Source organism: Opisthocomus hoazin, chromosome 14 (genome assembly GCF_030867145.1).
Source record: "Opisthocomus hoazin isolate bOpiHoa1 chromosome 14, bOpiHoa1.hap1, whole genome shotgun sequence".
In the NCBI taxonomy this organism is placed as follows: domain Eukaryota; kingdom Metazoa; phylum Chordata; class Aves; order Opisthocomiformes; family Opisthocomidae; genus Opisthocomus; species Opisthocomus hoazin.
The window spans coordinates 23605257-23623481 of NC_134427.1; the positions used below are offsets into that span (position 1 = coordinate 23605257).

The 18225-nt window shown below is 57.1% G+C and overlaps 1 protein-coding gene across 1 annotated transcript; it reads left to right on the top strand.

The window, feature by feature from the left end:
* The first annotated feature begins 83 nt into the window (after positions 1–83).
* AIFM1 (apoptosis inducing factor mitochondria associated 1) lies at positions 84–17246 on the top strand. Its single transcript, XM_075435687.1, has 17 exons — positions 84–195; positions 1259–1401; positions 4444–4537; positions 5491–5520; positions 6612–6724; positions 6837–6967; positions 7723–7813; positions 8553–8637; positions 9270–9346; positions 10438–10546; positions 11237–11344; positions 12362–12450; positions 12531–12671; positions 13173–13315; positions 15054–15178; positions 15714–15910; positions 17043–17246. Exons 1-17 carry the CDS (start codon positions 99–101, stop codon positions 17112–17114), a joined length of 1845 nt encoding a protein of 614 aa, XP_075291802.1. The 5' UTR covers positions 84–98; the 3' UTR covers positions 17115–17246.
* Positions 17247–18225: the final 979 nt, after the last annotated feature.

Below are 18225 nucleotides of genomic sequence, written 5' to 3' on the forward strand. Positions count from 1 at the left end.
CAGAGCGGACGACCGGAAGTGGTCGGCGGCGGCGGCGCCTGCGCGGTGCGTGTGGCGGGGGTCGGCGCGGCGGGACCGGGCGACAGGCGACAGGCGACATGTTCCGCTGCCGCGTGGCCGCCGCCGCCGCCGCGGGGGGCCTGGCGCGCGCGCTGCGCCCCCTCAGCCCTGCCCCGCGGGGCCGCGCCGCCGCCGGTGAGTCGGGACCGGGGGCCGAGCCGGTGGGGCCTTGCCGGTGCGGCGGGGCCCGGGGCCCTTCCCGCGGGGCCTTGAGGCTGCAGCGGCCCGGAGCCCCCCTCCTCCCCGCCGGGCCCGGGGCAGCGCGGGAGCCGCCGGTGTGCGAAGCTGCGGCTGCCCGGGGCTGCGGGTCCCGTTAGCCGGGCAGCGGGCACCGGGCGCGGCCGAACGAGGAGGCGGCTTAACGGAAAACACCGCTTTGGGCGGCGGGGGAGCTCGGGAGGGGAAACCTCCGTGTTTCTTCGGGACACCCGGGGCTGGCTGCGCGTCCGTGCCGGCCGGGATGCGGATGGGCCGCTCGGGGCGGGAGAGCCCAGGCGCTCGGAGCAGCCCCCGGGGCCCCCCGGTTACAGCGGGGTGAAGCGGGGTGTCACGGCTGCTCGGCTGAGCGAGCGGGAGGCCGTCCCGGCAGCGGGAGCCCGTTGCTGCCGGCAGGACGAGCGGCCTTGGCCAAGGGACGTCGTGTTGCCGGTAGGACCGTGCCCGCTGCGTGGGCTGGCGAGTCGGCGGCGGCCTCTGCCCACGCCTGGGGCGCGGTGCGGCCTCAGGCCAGCGCTTGGGTCGGGAGGAGGGAGCGAGAGCGGCAAACCCGCAGCACCCACCCACCCGCACCCACCCACCCCTATCTGCGGTGCTCTCCCAGCGAGGAGAAGGGAGCGAGGGTGGCAAACCCCATAGCACCCACCCACCCGCGCCCACCCACCCCTATCTGCTGCGCTCTCCCAGCGATGTGCGGCTCGAAGGCTCCGGCCGCCAGCTGTCTGCCGTCCTGGCGGGTCTCCCTCCCGTTAATTAGTGCAGCTGTTCTTTGATCTCGCAGATGTTTTCGGTATCCACGGCTGCCCGGAGCCCTTGGTTGTGGCGAGAATAATTCCCCACAGCCGCTCAGATGTGGTGCTGGGCTTCCCGAGCGAGTAGCTGGCTTGCTTGGTTTCAGAAATTACTTGGTCTCTGAATTTCAAAACGTGACTTTGTATTGACAGTCTCTTTGTGTTTTTCTCTAACGAATTGTGTTCCTCAGGCAACTTGTTGCAGCGCTGGAGCGTTCCCATAGAGCTGCAGCTGAGCAGACAAGTGGCTAGCTCTGGTGTGCCCGGGGGCAAAGGCCATAGTTCTGTTTTTGTCCTTATTGTGGGCTTGTCAACGTTAGGAGCGGGTGCCTATGTAAGTAGAAAGGCAGTTCACGGCAAGAAGCCGCAACGCCTCTCTCCTGTCAAGCATTTGCTGTATCTCAGCTAACTTTACTGAGCTTTTTATCTCTGTAGCTAGTTCCTCCTTCAGAAAACTTCACAGGGAGCTAACTGAACTGTCTGGAAATTAACTTCTTATGATAATTTTTTAACTGTAATTTCAGTTACCTTTTAGGTTTCTTTATAGTAAAGGCACTCCTTTTTCACCAGCCACAGCTCTGCCTGCTGCCTTGTATGTGACAGCAGCGTGTGGTCCCAGGCGAGTGGGGTGGCCTGTGTTTTTAGTACCGAAGCAAACCGCTCTTTGCCAAATCTCCACTGAGAACATCAGCTTTTAGTGTGTTTGTAAGCGTACCAGCTCAGCCCAAAACTGGTGAGCGGGCATGTATGTCCTGCTCAAAAGATTCAGAAGGATAAAGCTTTTCAGGCCGACTCGGAGAGCAAATCGCGTTCCCAGCCAGCTGAAGAGTAGCAGCATTACCTAGGAGTGGACGGGTCCTAAGTTTACATCGTGCAAATTTCAGTTTCAAAATTCTTACTCTTTGAGGATCGCATTCATGAAAAGTTCCAAGTCCTGATTTTCTCCTAATGAAACTCTTTGCATGCAGAAGGCTCCTGGGGAGCAGAAAAAATTCGAAATGGTGCATGGAGGAAAAGTCTTTCCCTGTTCCCTTTAGATACTCTTTACTGTGCCCTGCTGTACTTTTTCTGCCCAAGAAGGTAACTGAAATTACGAGGCGCATCCTGCTGTTTTCCCAAGATCTGTTTAATCGAGAGTGCTCCTTAATACTCAGCTCTTCCCCTCTCTTCTTTCTCTGCCTGTCTTCACCTACAGTTTTGCAATGTCATCATCTAAGATGCCCTTCTAGATCACTGACGTCTTCAGGTGTTCCTGGCAAAGCTGGCAGCAACCTATTGCTGTACTTAATTGTAGGAGGAACGGTCACTGGGACAGGAGCTTATGTAAGATGCTGAAAGCAGCGCGGTGTCCCTGGGGGCGGGGGGAGGCCGGGTGCCGCGCTGGGTGCCGCACCAGGTTAGCCACTGACTTTAACTGAACCGTCGTTGTGCTCCCCGGCCTCGGGTATTTAATTCCCAGGGACAGTGTCAAATAATGGAAGCTTACAAATGTTATACTCTCAAACAGTGTAGTTCTGAGTGGGAAAAATTGCCTTGGAATTAACTTTTCTGTGTGAAATCTAAAAGCAAAACTGGCCATCCTCGGTTTGTAACCATCAGAAAGGCACAAATTAATTCACGCATCTATTCTGATATCAGTCATGTTGGCATACCAAAAAAGGAAATCATCAACTAAATAGAAGTATGCCAGAGGAAGGTAAAGTTGTCTGACTTGGTGATTTCTTCAGAGCAGAGCACTGAAATACCACTCCGGTTATCGGGCAAAGTACACAGCTGTGCTTCTGACTAGGAAGAACTTGGCATTGTCCCCTTGGAAATATTTATCCTGAAGGCCTGATCTGGTATTTTGCATGTACAGAATCGTCACTTCTGAGGGCTCAGATTTAGTTTGCTGTACGCTGGCCTTCGGACTTGCTTAAAAACTTCATGGTTCTGCTTGCGAAAGCAGAGGTGGTTTTGTTAACCTTGACTTTTACATGTTTAAGCAAAAGGCTTTAAAAATACCTGTATCTTAATCCTCTTCAACACTGACGAGTTCTTGTTTTCTGATACTTTTGCCATTGTTTCAGTTCCCTGGCCGTGCTTTTGTCTGCCTGTGCTCTTTTTTGTGCCTGGCATGAAATTCCTCGGTTCTCGTCTGAGACGATTTGCTGTGGTATAAAGCACCTAATTGTGGAGACTGGGGAAATGCAAAATGTCTAGGGAGTAAAAGAGATTTCAGTTCCCCGAAGGAATTAACTTCTGTTCAAACATAGTTTGGATGTCGTAACAGTCGCTTAGCTAACAGTGAGTGGTTTGGCACCAGCTGCAGCGTTACCTGTCGTGCCTTCACGTTTAGGAGGCAGCTGTTATTTCTTGCTGGAAATCTTCCAGTTTTAATGTTCTTTCACAATTCAAAATCCAGTGATGGGATAGAGCGTTGCGTTTCAGGCCGTCTCGGTAGGGTTTTTACCTTTTATAAACAGCGCAGAATGAAAGCTGGTGTCGTGCACACGTGGTCCGGATTATTTAGCAAGGCTAGGTTTTGCCTTAAAAAAATGGTTTGCTTCCCTCTAATTTGTTAACTGGGAGGGCAAATATCATACCGTGACCTGCTTCCAGCAGTCGCGTTGCCTTTTGCTTCTCCACATTACCGGTTTTTCTTGGAAGTTAACATGATGTCTGAGAAGATGTTCCCTCCTTGTCTGCACCGCTGAATCGTACCCCCAGAGCGTGCAGGCCTGGCTTACACTGTGCCCCGAGCTCAGCAGCCACACACGCCGCGGGTCAGCGCTGGGACGCGGGCATCGCTTCCAGCTGAAGGCTGTCACCTAGCCCAGCCCCGCTCCGTGTCTGAGGACACTGCCAGCATCACGCCTGTCACAGCTGGCCTGAAGAACGCCGGTCAATCAGGCTGTTGGCTTGTTCTGGCCGCCGCTCTGGGCTCCTGAAGCTGGGAGATGCCTTTTGCCTTGGATTTGTCCTCCTTTTCTGCAGCCGTGTGTGGTGCCCGTGCCACGGCCTAGTCTGCAGATAGCCTGGGGTCCGTTTGCCTGCATTTCCTTTGCTGTATCTGCTTCCTCTTGGAACACGTCCGCAGCCCAAAGGCCACACATCTGCAGAAAGGTTGGTTGCTTGCTTATGGGAAGCAACCAGACAAGTGAGATTTGTCACATCGTATGTAGAGCAGACCCTGTTCCCAGTGCACTCCTCTGTTAGCTATGCATACGTACCTTTACGGGCCCTTTTTTCAGTGAGGTATGTTTTGGTCTGCCTGCTTTAATTGAAAGCAGATGGCATTTCTGAGCAAGCAGGACAGACAAAAGCCTGTCGGGGGGTCGAAGCAGAGTGGTGCCTTGCTGCTGTCGGATATAAATATCTCCTTGTCTGTCTCCAGGTATACAGAACATTGAGAGAAAAGAAAGAGCGATTCACCAGCCGAGTCACAACAATAACTGCGCGATCGCAAGGAAACGAGTCGTCTCCTTCCGGTGGGTACTGGCCAGCCAGTTCTCGGTTTGGCTCTGTTCTTCATAAGCTGCTCACTTGAGACCTCTGAGACGAGTGAACAGAGCCCTGCTGGACACGGAGATCAGCGTAGGCTGTGCCTGCACAGCACTGGTGCTTCTCAGCGCCTTCTGTTCGTGGTGAATTCCCGTGCCCTCCCAGCGTAGCAGACGGGGCTGGCTTCCCATGACCCGGAACAAGGCTCTCTTTTACAGATAATCGTGAGGATAAAGCAGGTTATCTCTCGGGGCTCCTTTCTGCCGTTTGTGCTTTCTGTGATGAAAGGAGGAAAGAGTTAGCCCTGCTTTTGGCCTTTACCCTTACGTGGGCTGGCAAAGACGCTGTGACTCCGAGGGATAATACGGCCTGCCAGCACAAACGCCTCCGCGCCGTGCCACGTCCCTGTGCCGCGCGTGGCGGGCTGGGCGTGCGAGAAGCAGCGTGTAGAGGGAGGAGTCGGGACCATCAGTGAGGTTCTTGAAGGTGCTTTGCAGGCTGCCTGCGGACCGCAGGTTGCTCATTGAAGGTCTCTTAATTTATGAGCTCAGATAGTGTCTGAACTGTTGAGCCAAAGGACGACGTGTTTCCTAATAACAGTGGCTTTAGGTCACAGAAGATAGGGTGCGTTGTGTCCCTTTACTGGGACACCAGCAGAAAGAATATCCTGCAGGCAGGCCAGAAAAGTGGTGATTGCTTTGGTTTGAGGGAGAGGATAAAGTGTGTTTATCGTGGTTGAGGCTGGAGGACAGAGAGTGAGAGCCTAAACGCTGAAGCAGAGGTCTTGGTAAGTCTGCATTGCTGGAGGCTCTGTCCCTTTGCAGTGGAGAGCCTGTCAGTCCGGTGGTCTCCTCGGGTCAGCCCCGAGCTGCGGCTTGCTGGCCGCACTATCCTGGGTAGCCTGTGCTTCGCTGAATTAAGTCGATGTCTTCTCTTTCAGATGCAGATGCTGCTTCTCAGGGCACAGCAGGTGAGTCTTGATGGTAATATTTAACTGTTTTATTCCTACAAACGGTTTAACTGCATGTTGCTTAGAAACAGGACCTGCATGTGGGAGGAGATGCATTCTGGTAGGAACTCAAAAGTTGGTCTCCTTGCAGAGTACAGCTATAGAAAAATACGCCTTGGCATTTTAGGGAACTCTTCTTTCTTATAAACTGTTCACTGAACGGCTGGTGCAGGGTTGCTCCCAAGTTGATTCGTGTTCTTAAAGCTAGATCAAACACTTTGCAGTTCATACTTTCCAAATAATTTTGAAAATTGCTTTCTGATTTGGATGACACCCAGGCCACATCTCTTCCCCTGGTGTTCTGAATGATCTGTAGGCGATGTCCCTCGTGCTGGCTCAGCAAACTGTCACTTACCTTCAAACCTGAATGCGGGATCTCTAGTGCGTCCTTTGGCCTGAGTAGAGGCCGAGCACGTTGTTGCTATGTCCTGATCTTATGTGAAGCTTCTGAAATCGCGTGTTGAATGCTGGAAATGAGCTTTGCGAGCCTCCGACTTTGCAGCCGCTTCGCCCCGCTGTGCAAATGTGAGCAGCGGTCTCCAACAGATCGGTTTATAAAACGAAGCGCTCTGGGAGTCTGCTGGGCAGGCAGCACCCATTCAGGGTAAGGCCTGACACCTGTTTCCAGGCCGTCCAGGTGGTGGTGTTTCAAGCTTGTTATGTAGAACGGTCTGATTCTGAACATCTTAAAAGCAGAGAGAAGTAGATCTGTAACAGAGAAGCTAAAGCCGTGCGATGAAAGCTGTGCTAATGGTCTGTTCCAAAACTCTGCGATTACCGTTGAGCTCCGCTCTGCAGCTGTGGCTTGGGGGGAATAATTTGCTGAAACCTGACAGCCTGATTTATGCAGGGAGCCAGCTTTGAGTGAAGCAGCTGCATGGTTCTTGGGAAGCGTGTTGGGGTGGAAGGGGAGGGGAGGAGAGGGTGTCTGAAGGGCGATTTGCCGAGGGAGGTCTGTGCCTGAAAGGCGTCTGGTGACCAGCTCTGTGCTTCGGGGCTGGGCCTTTCTCCCTGCCGTCCTCGCAGTAAGCTGTCCAATGTGTCACCTGCAGCTCCGGGAGCTCGCCCCGAGGTCCCGTCTCACGTTCCTTTCCTGCTGATCGGTGGAGGAACTGCTGCTTTTGCTGCTGCCAGATCCATTCGGGCTCGTGACCCCGGTGCCCGGGTAAGAGGTGCCCTGTTCTGGTGGATGACGGAACACTGTGCTCGCGTCGGAGCCTCTGCTTTGCCATTTGCCTGGCATCAGTACAGCTGACGTGTTTAATGACCAATTAAAGGTGCTGATCGTGTCTGAAGATCCTGCCCTCCCCTATATGCGTCCACCTCTTTCCAAAGAACTGTGGTTTTCAGATGATCCAAATGTGACAGAGACTCTGCGATTCAAGCAGTGGAACGGCAAGGAGAGGAGGTATGTGTCGCTTACTGGTAGCCAGGGTGAAGGAGAGTGTTTAATGAAGAGCTGACGATGATCAGGCTGTTGTGAGAGAGCCACTGCAGAGCTCTGGAGGACCCTGGAGTGCTGTGTGGGCGAATCACGGGGTAGATTCCTGTGGTCGTGTGGGCTGTGAGAGAGCCCTGTGGCGTGCGAGTGCCGGTGTGCGGTGTGGCTGGGCGGATGGAAGGAGGGACAGCGGTGCGTGCTGCGTGCGGAGCTCGTGTGGTGGTTTGTGCTGGACCAGCTGACTGGAGGAGCCGCCGAGAGCCCGCGGGGCAGGCTGCGGGCCTGTGGAGCGTGGCTTCCCAGAGATGCTGAGGTGTTGCAAACAGGTCAGTGGAGCTCTAAGGAGCAGGCTGGAAGGTGCGACAGCGCTGGCAGTCGCACACAAGAGTCAGCTTGGTGCTTGGTACCTCCTGAAGCTCGCTGCGATTCCCCTGGGCGTGCACTGGCAGAAATCCTGTGAAAGAAGTTAATAGCAAAGGTGGGGGTAGAGTTTCACAGTTTAGAGCAGAGCTCCAGGGACCCTGGGCCACATTTGATTTTTGTGATAAAGCCTTACCGATCTAAACCCTTGAACTTCAACAGTGTGAAGACCCTGATTCTTAAAAATAAGAATTCTGGAGCTTGTTATGGATGCATAGAGTAGTCTTTGTGTCATTGGTAATTGCTGAATAGCTGCTATCGCAGAGAAAGTGGAACGCATTTGATAATGGAGCTTTTTTCAGTATCTATTTCCAGCCGCCGTCGTTCTACGTGCCTGTTCGTGACCTGCCTTTTGTAGAAAACGGTGGAGTAGCAGTTCTCTCTGGCAAGAAGGTGGGTACGGCACGAGCTGCTGCTCTGGCGTTGCGCAGTGCTTCCCGAGCAGAGCCGGTGCTCCAGGCTGGAACTGAAGAGCTGTAGCTGGTGGTGTGGAGGGAGGGCTGGCTGAGGAGGAGAACCTCTGGGAGAAGGGTCTGTGATGAAGCAGGGACTGTGCTGATCTGAAGGACAGCATGAGTGACGTTTGAGAACGGGACAAGGTATGAGGAACAGTAGCGAGCTGAGGGAAGGGTAAGTCTAGAGTTTGGGCATGGGACAAGAACGTGTAGAGCTCGGAGACGGGGTGTGACGAAATGGGAAGCAGGCTATCTGCTGGTCAGAGGGTGAGGCAAGGGGAGCAGGGTGATCCGAGTACTGGGTTACAGTGGGAGCAAGAGCATCGTGCAGAAGCAGCAGGAAGGTGCACAAGTTTATGGCGAGGCTTCTCATATATTTGCCTCCTCAGCTTTTTAAATGCTGCTAAAATAATATTTCGGTGACTCCTCTTACTGCTGAACTACCACGCTAGTGTCTGAGTCCGTTCCTTGGCCTCAGATCCTGGGAGAATACCCTGATCTATGATGGCTGCCCAAGAGTCTCAATTCCTACTTCCAGTCTTCTCCCATCCCCCTAAACGTAAAGGTGGGAGCGTGTGGCTTCCAGGCTTGCTCCTCGCATCGGTAGTCTGCGTGGTTTAGCTCCGACGGCCTGCGGTGCCTGGGAGCTGAGCTGCCCTGCCTGTTGAATTTTGCAGGTTGTGCACATGGATGTCAGGGGCAACACAGTGAAACTGAGTGATGGGACCCAGATATCCTACGACAAGTGTCTCATTGCCACTGGTAGGTTGTTGGGTTTTCTCTCTTTGTTCTTTGTCTGGTGCCAGGCTTTTTCTTTCAGTGGCATTTACCCGACAAGGAAGTTTCTGCGGTATGCGTCAAACACTTGGTAGAGCAGTCGCGTGCAGGACAGTCGCACAGACAGCCCCGCCGTTGGGTTTTTCACCTGTGCCCGCGGGACATTCAGGGTTTTGCCCTGTGCCAGTCAGCGGGGAAGGAGGGAAAGGTGGCTTCCCTCGCAGCTGGGCGGAGGAACTCCAGTACAGGCCAGGCTCTTCAAACCCTGCCCACAGCAGCAGCCAGCTCGTGCTTGGGCAGAGCCCTGCTCCAGCATCTGCCGCTGGCAGTTCCGCAGCCCTCTGCGGTGAGTTAGAGTGGCACTGGCTGTCTCCAGTCGGTGGAGCAAGGTGTGCAGCATTAGAGCTTCTTACCCTGGCTGTTGGGTCAGCTGCTGCTCACACAGAAGGTCTCTCAACTTCAAAGCCCAGACAGCAACAGGGAGTAGAGCGTATCGTAACAGTTTAGAAAGCCCAGTCCAGGTTAACGATGGCTTTGCGTTGTCTGGACAGCCAGTGACGTGGCCGTGGTATCACGAGTCTCTCTTTCTCTCTCTCTCTCCCCGCCCTTGTCCTCAGGTGGCTCCCCGAGGAACCTACCCGCCATCGAAAGAGCAGGGAGAGATGTGCAGCAAAGGCTGACGCTGTTCCGGAAGGTAATCTCCAGGTGCTGCTGGTGCTGGGGTGAGAAACATCAGAGCCACTGCCGCTCTTTTCAGCTTTTGAACTCCTCTGCTTCGGGTCCGGGACAGCCTTGCTGTGGCAGCTGCTTCCCTCGGCTGGTAGCCAGGAGCCCGTTGGCTACGTAGTCCTGTTCCCCAGGCAGGGAACAGGGGAGAGTCCACCAGAACACTCACCCACTTGCCTCAGGCCTGAGAGCTGTGATAATCTGCGCTTAAGTTTTTTAAAAGCACGAGCACGGTAGTGCGGGCTGTGAGCAGCGTGTGCCTTCGGGAAGCTGGCGTAGGACTCTGGCCTGGCACCCTCTCGACGCGGTGTGCGCCGCAGTTGTGCAGCACGTGGGCACGAGGTCGGCCTTGGGCGTGAGGCCGGGCCGAGACTGCTCTCGTGCTCTGAAGTTTTACCTGAGTGTGAAGCTGGGTGTTCACGTTAGCCCGTGGATTGGCTTAAATAGTTTGCTAATGAGCTAATAAACCGATACCCATGCCTCCTTCGTGGCACTTCTTCACCCCCCATCCTGTGCCTTGGGACAAAGTGAACGCAAGCCATGGAAGCTGGTCAATGGTCTTCTGGTTTTCGCTGTAGAGTTGCTTTTTGTTAATGTACCCGGCTTTCTTGAAAACCTGGGATTTAGAGCAGGCACGCAGCCTTCTCCTTGGTCCTGTTCAGGGGAGGAATCGGGAACGAGAAGCCACATGGGAAGTGTCTGCTTTGTGCTGGACTTCCCAAAGGTCTGGTCTCTCAACGGTGGGAAGGGAAAGATGGGAAGTAGCACTCTCTGTGCTGCAGTGCCTTCGTGTCTAGAAACTTTGTTGCAATTTCTCTTGAAATTCGGGGGAGAATGCAGGAATCTGAGAGTTCCTGGACAGGGAACAGCTTGCACAAACATTAGGAAGCCAGAGGGTTTCTTCTGTGCAGTAGATGAACAGGAGGAAGGAGAAACAGATTTCCCTTTCTGGCTTGGGGAGAGAGTTGCTCTGATTTCAGAGGGAGAAACTGGAGAAAAATACCTTCTGCTGCCATTCCTCTTTGAGGATATTTGAAATGGGAATAAATCTTCTTTCAGATTGAGGACTTCAAGAATCTGGAGAAGATTTCAAGAGAAGTCAAGTCCGTCACGATTATCGGCGGTGGCTTTCTGGGCAGCGAGCTGGCCTGTGCTCTGGGAAGACGAGGTGAGTGTGCTGCTGCGGGCAGCTGGTCTGCAGCCGCCGCCTTGACAGCAGTGCGGGACGTTGGGCGTACGCAGCCTGGCATCACAGGCTTCCTTTTCATGCCCCAGCTGGTGAGTTTTCGCACAGACTTGTGGTTTGCCTGCAGTAACCTTGACGCACGGGGGTGGTGTTGGCTGTGTGGCCTGGCCTGCTTTCCCGTTTTCCCTCTCATTAGCTGTCGAGCAGCCCCTGACCACGAAGGTTTTTGTAAGTTGGGCTCCCTGGACGCTCTGCAGGCCAGTGCGTGTTGCCCAGTCATTCCACCCTGTAAAAAGTTACCTTTGCTCTCTCCATGCTAAAAGCCACCCTAGAACACTTGTTTCAGAGAGGTTGTGAACAACTGGATTTGGCAGTCAAGGGCCTGCAGCTTTCCGAGTAGTGTCTTGTGGTGATTTCTGTAATACGGGAGGTTTTCTCCAAAACACTAAGCGTTCTATGCAGAAGTCTGCTGCCTGTTGTCCCAGTGTCTGCCAGAACCAGTGGTCACTCACTTGGTGACTCCTGTGGAAAACCTGGGAGCCAGAACTCCCCGTTTTGGAGACTTCTGTCAAGCTCCTTGCCTAAAGTAAAGCACGTGCTGGTGTCCCCAAGCCTGTGCTGCTGCTCTCTGTCCGTGGGTTGTAAGAAGCCTGCTCTTTGCTTTCCTTCCAGCACGAACCAGAGGCCTGGAGGTGATTCAGCTCTTTCCAGAGGGTGGCAATATGGGCAAAGTCTTGCCAGAATATCTGAGCAACTGGACCACGGAGAAGGTCAGAAGAGGTGAGGCTGCGTTTGGGTGCTGCTGCTCCGCGAGGGGCAGAGCTGTGGTGTTCAGGCCAGTGGCTGCTGTGTGGCTCTTCCTCGTGGAAGACAGCGCTCTGTGTGATCCATCAGCGGGGCCGCGGGCAGGCCGGGTCCCTGCCGTGGTGGCCCAGGGGCAGAGCAGAGCAGGTGGTGGTTCAGGCAGCTTGGGTAGCACAGAGCTGCCCTGATCTCTGGCTTCTTAGCAGTTCCTCTGGGAACGCCGAGCAATTACGTACGCTGATGCCGGTGAGATTCTCCCTCTGGCTGTTCCTGCACGGAGCGATCCCTGCGAGCATACTCACGAGTTTAACGGCCTCCGTAGTCTGGAGCCGAGGCTGTGTTACGATAACTGCCTGCTCTCCTCTTCTGAGTGGCCCTAGCCTCGAATAATTGCACTGCCGACAGCCTGCCGCGTCAGCCTAGAGCCCCTCGGAGAGAAGGGCTGTGCAGCCCCACGCCTGGTGCGTACGCCGTCGTAAGGCAGCTGCTGCGGTGTGTGGCCGATAAAAGCCGGCAAGACCCGAGATAACCTTTTCTCCATTCAGTGCAGGATATATTGCTGTGCGTGGGTAAGTGGAGTGGGGCTGGAGGGAGCAGGGATACGGCTGGGGCTGCAGACTGCGGGGCCTGGCAGCCCACAGGTCCGAGCAGCGTTGTTTTGTCCATGGCAGCTGCCTTGTCGGAGCTCTGGGTCTGGCTGTGACAGGGCACGGGGTAGCTGAACGTCCCTGGTGCCTGAAAACCTGCCTGGGGGAGCTCGCTGGGGTCATCATGTGAGACGTGTACTTCTGATCGGCCTTTAAGTCGCTCTTTCAAACTTGTTAGCTGGGTTTCTTTCTCCCCATGCTTCACTCAAAACTGCGCTGGCACAGGCAGCGAGAAACGAGGGTCTCCCTCGGCTCCTGACCTGGCCCCTGCTCTGCCTGCATCCTGCTGCCGCTGAAACCGGTCTGGCCCCGAGCAAGCAGCCCTGTTCGCTGTGTTTGTTTCCAGAGGGCGTTAACGTCATGCCGAACGCCGTGGTCAAGTCTGTCTCCGTCTCTGGCAGTCGGCTGGTGATTAAACTGAAAGACGGCCGAAAGGTAAATGTGAAAGCAGGGAGAGGGTAAAGTTTGCGGGGGCATTGAGAGAATTAAGAGAATAATTCCGACTTCCCAAACAGGTGGAGACTGATCACATTGTGGCTGCAGTGGGGCTGGAGCCTAACGTGGAATTAGCAAAGTCGGCTGGGCTGGAGGTGGACTCCGACTTCGGAGGGTTCCGAGTGAACGCAGAGCTGCAGGCGCGCTCCAATATCTGGGTGGTGAGTACGCGCAGCGGAGCTGCGGTCGGGACACGGAGAGTTTCGGGGGCTGGCATGCCCCCGTTAGGCGCATGGGGCGAAGAACAGCGAGCAGCGAGGCCGACTGCGGCGCGGATCCTGCCGGCAGCCGCCGAGGCTGTTCATGCAGCACAGCACGCTTCGTTGCTGTGGTAACGACTCTGCGAGTTCTTGAATATTTATGCTGTGTAAGAGGAGTTGGGGTGACCTAAAGATAGCGCGGATTACTCTGTTGCGTAAGAGGCCCTCGGGTGGGAGTCACAGCTTCGGTTCCTCTGGGAAACGTACCCGATGCTGTCGTCGTTTCCCGAAGATCAGTCAAAAATGCGGAGAAACTGGCAGCTGTGTAGCCCGGGGAGCGGGATGATGCAGTGGTGGTGGTTGGGGTTCCGCTTTGTTCTCTTCCCGATGCCTCATTTGTCTGTGCATTGATTGAAGCTTTCGGTGTCCGTGCTCAGCCCTCACTGAGTGGTTCTTTCTAAGGCCGGGGATGCTGCCTGCTTCTACGACATCAAACTGGGCAGGAGACGCGTGGAGCACCACGACCACGCTGTGGTGAGCGGCAGACTAGCTGGAGAGAACATGACGGGAGCTGCGAAGCCCTACTGGCATCAGTCCATGTTCTGGTAACGCTGATCCCTTCTCTCGGTCGTTCTTTGGCTGCGCAGCGGGAGCTGTGAGGAGATGCACCGTGCCAAGGCTTCCGTTTCCGGAGCGCAGGGAAACCGCTTCAGCAGACGCCTTGCACAGCTTCGTGTTCCCAGAGCCCAGGGAACCGGAGGGCATTTGGGCCTTCGCTGCTCTGCCCTGACCTCTCTGAAGTGTTTTTCCTTCCGGCAGATCCCAGTTTCTCCCTGAACGAGTCCCGTTCAGCAAAGCAATTGGCAGTAAAGAGCCGCCCCTCTCCTCGGAGCTGGCTAATTTATGGGTTGAACTTGGCAACAGCTTTTCTGTTACAGTCACCTGAAGCTCCCCGGCACAGTCTGTTGGTTTTGGTGACGCTGCACTGTCGCTGAGGAGCTGAACGGCCGCTGTAGTAGCATCGCCGCATCCAGGAGCGTGTGTGATGGGTGGGCGTGTGGTGCTTTCCAGAGAGAGGTACCGAGAAAAGGGGCAGTTCCGCTCTATCCTTCTGAAGCTCTTTTTAAAACAAAAACAAACAAACAAAAATCCCAAAGCCTGTTAGCTCAAGATCAGGAATTTAAAGTTAGCAGGAGTTTGAATATGGGGAAAAGAGTTTTACTTCTCTTGGAGAAATCCCCTCAAAACCAGCCGTGACTCGCTGGCCGTTACCTGAACGCGTGGTCTGTGCTGCGTGGACTCTGGCCACAGGCGGTTTCTCGCTTCGCTGTTAAAGTCGGACGCGGAAGCACCCCTGTCAAATGCACGTTCTTCGGGATGCCCCCGCCATGCCACGGGCGCCGGCAGCCTGGGACGGCGAGCTGCAGCCCGCCTGGTGTGGGCAGGTGCTGACCCCGGGGCTTGGCCGGCCCCACGCAGCGAGGCCGCCGTCCCCGGCGCCGAAAAGCTGGCGAATGGCAGCACCTCCTCCTCCTCCTGCGTGTTTTCAGGACGTTCAGCATCCCCCCCGAGCTTCCCCACCACTGGGTGCCTGGGCTGGCTGGCCGGCGTGTTACTGGTAGCCCAGTCTGCCCCGGAGGGTGCTGATGTGCACAGAGAGATGCCCGAGTCGTTTCAGAGGATGCATCGGTTTGCGCAGCGTAGCTGGGAGCGCTTCGGACACGTTGTGCTTACCGGGCCCCGACCCACAGCTGCGCTGACACCCCAGCGAGCACCCCCGGTCCCCTTCGGCGGGTGCCCAGTGCGGGGAGCTGTTACAGCACCGTGTTCTTCTCTTTAATATTCAAACGCCCTCGCTGAAACACGCGCGAAACAGCTGGCGGTGGCCAGCGCTCGCCACCGCGCCCTGCCGCAAGGCTGCTCTTGGCGGGGCCCGGAGGAATGCTCGCTGCTGCCCCAGCTGAACCGCGTCACGGTGGTTCGAAGCCAGCAGCAAAGGAGACTTCGCCGCGCCCCAGTACATGCGAGAGCCGAGGGCGGGTGTGTGACTTCCAAGATGCGTGCGGCTCCGGGCAGCCAGCCGGCTTGCCGCGAGGGAGCAGGCCCCAGCGTCTCGGGGGTTTGTTCATCGAGCTGGTTTCTTCTGAAGCCGCTGGCCGTAGCCTGGCTGTGTCTGGGCTCCTCTTCCGTGCCGACGGGCGCGAGGAGGCTGGTGCGTGTCCGTCAGCCTGCGGACAGCGGGCTCTCGCACGCCACCATCGTCGAGGATTTCGGGTTGCGTGGGGTTGCCCGGGGTTCATCTCGCCAATGCCACCAATGATTTTGTTCCTGCTTCGTTCCTAGGAGCGACCTGGGCCCTAACATAGGGTACGAAGCCATCGGCCTCGTTGACAGCAGTCTGCCGACAGTAGGAGTCTTTGCTAAGGCCACGGCAAGAGACACCCCGAAGAGCGCGACGGAGCAGTCAGGTGGGGCTGGGCCGCGCGGGGAGCGGGGTGCGGGGTGCGTGCGGTGTTTGTGTCTCACCCGGGGTGGTGCCCACCGCGTCAGCCGGTCTCACTCTGCGGCACGAGGAGGCGGCAGCCCGTCTGCTTCCTTCTCGACCAAGCTTTAAAGGCCGGGTTTGATATTAAAATGGGATTAAAACGTAACATTCCTCCCAGACAACATTGCGTCACTCACCGACCAGAACCAAAACGTTTTTCCCCGGTGATGCCTGATTTCCTCTGCGGCACTAAAACGGCCCGGTTTTGCGCAGAAGCGGTGCTGGGGGTGTCAGCGTGTTTGGGAGCGGCGGGCTGTGCCGGCCGTTGCGTTTGGAGCTGGGAAGGGTCCGTGTGCGCTTGGTGCTGGGATTGCTGCCTGGGAGCGGTGTTGGAACTGAACAACACAAAGGGCATGGCCTCTGACGGAGCCCCGCTCTTCCGTCTGCTCGCCGTCTCGGGCAGACGGCCGCTGCTTGTCCCTGCGCTGGGCGTTTGATCTCTCTTACCTTGGCATTAGGGACGGGGATCCGGTCGGAGAGTGAAACGGAAGCGGAAGCCTCGGAAGTTCACATTTCTCCCAGCTCCTCACCGACGCCTCAAGTTCCGAAGCAAGGAGAAGATTATGGCAAAGGCGTCATTTTCTACCTCAGGGACAAAGTTGTGGTAGGAATCGTCCTGTGGAACATCTTCAACAGGATGCCCATCGCTCGGAAGGTCAGTGCGGGACCGGGTGCGGGCAGCGGGGCTTGCTCGGAGGAGGATCCATCTGCCAGTTTAAAATGAGGAGTAGGGGCAGATGCTCCACCTAGAGCAGAGCTGCGCGAGGGCCGGTGGCAGCCCCGTCGCGGGTGACTTGCGGGAGGTGTCCTCGCGCCTCGCTGCGTGTTTGCTCGGAACTCCCACAGAAACAGCGGGGGGCGGGCGGATGCTTCCAGCCCTGCCTGCGCACGGCTGAGGCTTCGGGTCTGCGCCTGGCACAGGCAGGAACCACAGGCGAGGAGCGTCGGGGTGCGATCTCCTGGGTTTGTGTGACTCCAATGTACGAGTGTCTCGGTCCCCACCGTTTGTCATCCTAGATCCACAGCCACAAAAAGTCAGGGTTAGAAGCAGCCTTGAGTAGGTGCTTAGTCTGTCTCCACCCCCTAGGCTGTTGCCATCCTCCCAGGTAAGACCACCTGTGCCCAGGTCAATTTTTAACGCCTCTAGAGAATGTCGGTAGTTTGCACTGTGGGAGCGATTCCACCCTGTCCCAGGGGATCTGTCCCGAAAGGAACCGTTCCTAATGCCGGGGGTTTCCGTTGGTATCGAAGCCGAAGCTTTCAGGATGCAGTTCAAAGCTGTTACCTCTCCCGTCCCCGGGAGAGATCGATCCTTTCCTTCCGCCTCTTAGCAGCCTTCCCGTTAAATGGGAGCGCCAGGCGTGCGAGGGACCCTTGGCCTCTCCGTCGCGTTCTCTGACAGTTTTGCAGGTTTAAGCCACTCCGCTGGCTCCTCTAAGTCAGGGCAGAGACCGGCTCGTCGCCTCGGAGCCGCGGTGAATCGCTCGCTGAGGATGCTTGTTCTCCCCAGCTGTACGGGGAGACCCGGGCATCGAGACGCGTCCCCCAGGGACAGCGCGGTTGGTTTCCACTCCAGCCTTTCCTGGGGGCAGATAAGGCGACGTTTCAGACTCCCGTATAAACCTGGCTGTAGCGAGTCCGGCTGTCGCGTTGTGGGCCGCCTAAGTTGGCAGGCTGGCATCAGCAGAGCTGCAGAGAGGGGCTCGGCCGCTCGTCCCGCGTCCAGACTTGGCAGCACTGATTGCTCGTGGTACGCGCAGGGTTTAATGCCTTCCTCCTTCCTTCAGATCATCAAAGACGGGGAGGAGCACGACGATCTCAACGAAGTAGCAAAGCTCTTCAACATCCACGAAGACTGAACTCCGCAGAGGAGGGAGCGGGGCCGCGGCTCCCTGCGCCCCTTCGTCTCGGCCAGCTTCCTCCGAGCACTTGTGAATATTTCCGGGCCCCGAGAGTTCTAACGTTTGCGCCAATAAAGTCCGTGGGTCGAAGTCAGACGCCCGCAGCTGCGCCTTTCCGGCTTTGAGCAGGGAGGGGGCTGCCGCCTGCTGCCCCGTTCTCCCCTGCGGCGCCAGCGGAGCAGCCTGCAGCGCTGCCCTTCCCCGCGTCCCGGGTGCCAGCCTGCGTCCCGCTGCGCGGAACGCCGGGCTCTGGGCAGCGAGCGCTGCCGGCGCAGGGAAAGGCCGTCCCGCCGGGATCGAGGGGGTGAGGCTGAGCTCTGGCTGTGCTGCGTGGCGATGGCGTTGCCAGCTCCCGGGTGCGTTCGGTGGGGCTGAGCTCTGGCTGCGTGGGCCGGCAGCACAGCGCGGTGGGAGGCGGTGGGGGAGGTGCTGCCGCTGCGTTCCTCCTCCTGCCCGCAGCGCACCCCGGGACGGGGGGAGCAGGGGGGCCTTGTGGCACCCTGCGGGCCTGGCACAGGGGGGACCCCCCAAAGGGCTGGGGTGAACCTCGGCTGCAGAGCCTGGGGCCACCCCGACACACATGGACACCCCGACACACACACACGGACGGACACACAGACGCACGCTGCCGCAGCCAGCTCCACTCTTACCCCCCACGCAGCTGCCCCCCACACACGCGGACCCCCGCCCGAGGGCACCCCGGCACGGCCCAGCCACCACCCCCTGCACACTGGTGTCGGGGAACACACGTTCCCTCGCCCTTCTACCACGGGGTCTTTGTCGTACGGCAGCGGACGAGCTGGGTGTAGCGAGCACTGCGTCCTGCGCAGCCATGGCTCGGGCCAGGCGGCTGAAGGACCCTGCGTCTTGCGAGGAGGAGGAGGAGGAGGACAGCCCCACCCTGGCATTAAAGACCTTTGGTTCCCAGACGAAGAACAACGGGGCACCCCAGCCTGCCCCGCGCACACCAGCAGCTCGGCCGAGCCCCCGGCGCGGGCGTCAGGGGTCGGCGGCAGCACCGCCAGTGGGTTTTGACACCGCAGACCTGCGGCTGCTCCGCGCGCAGCTT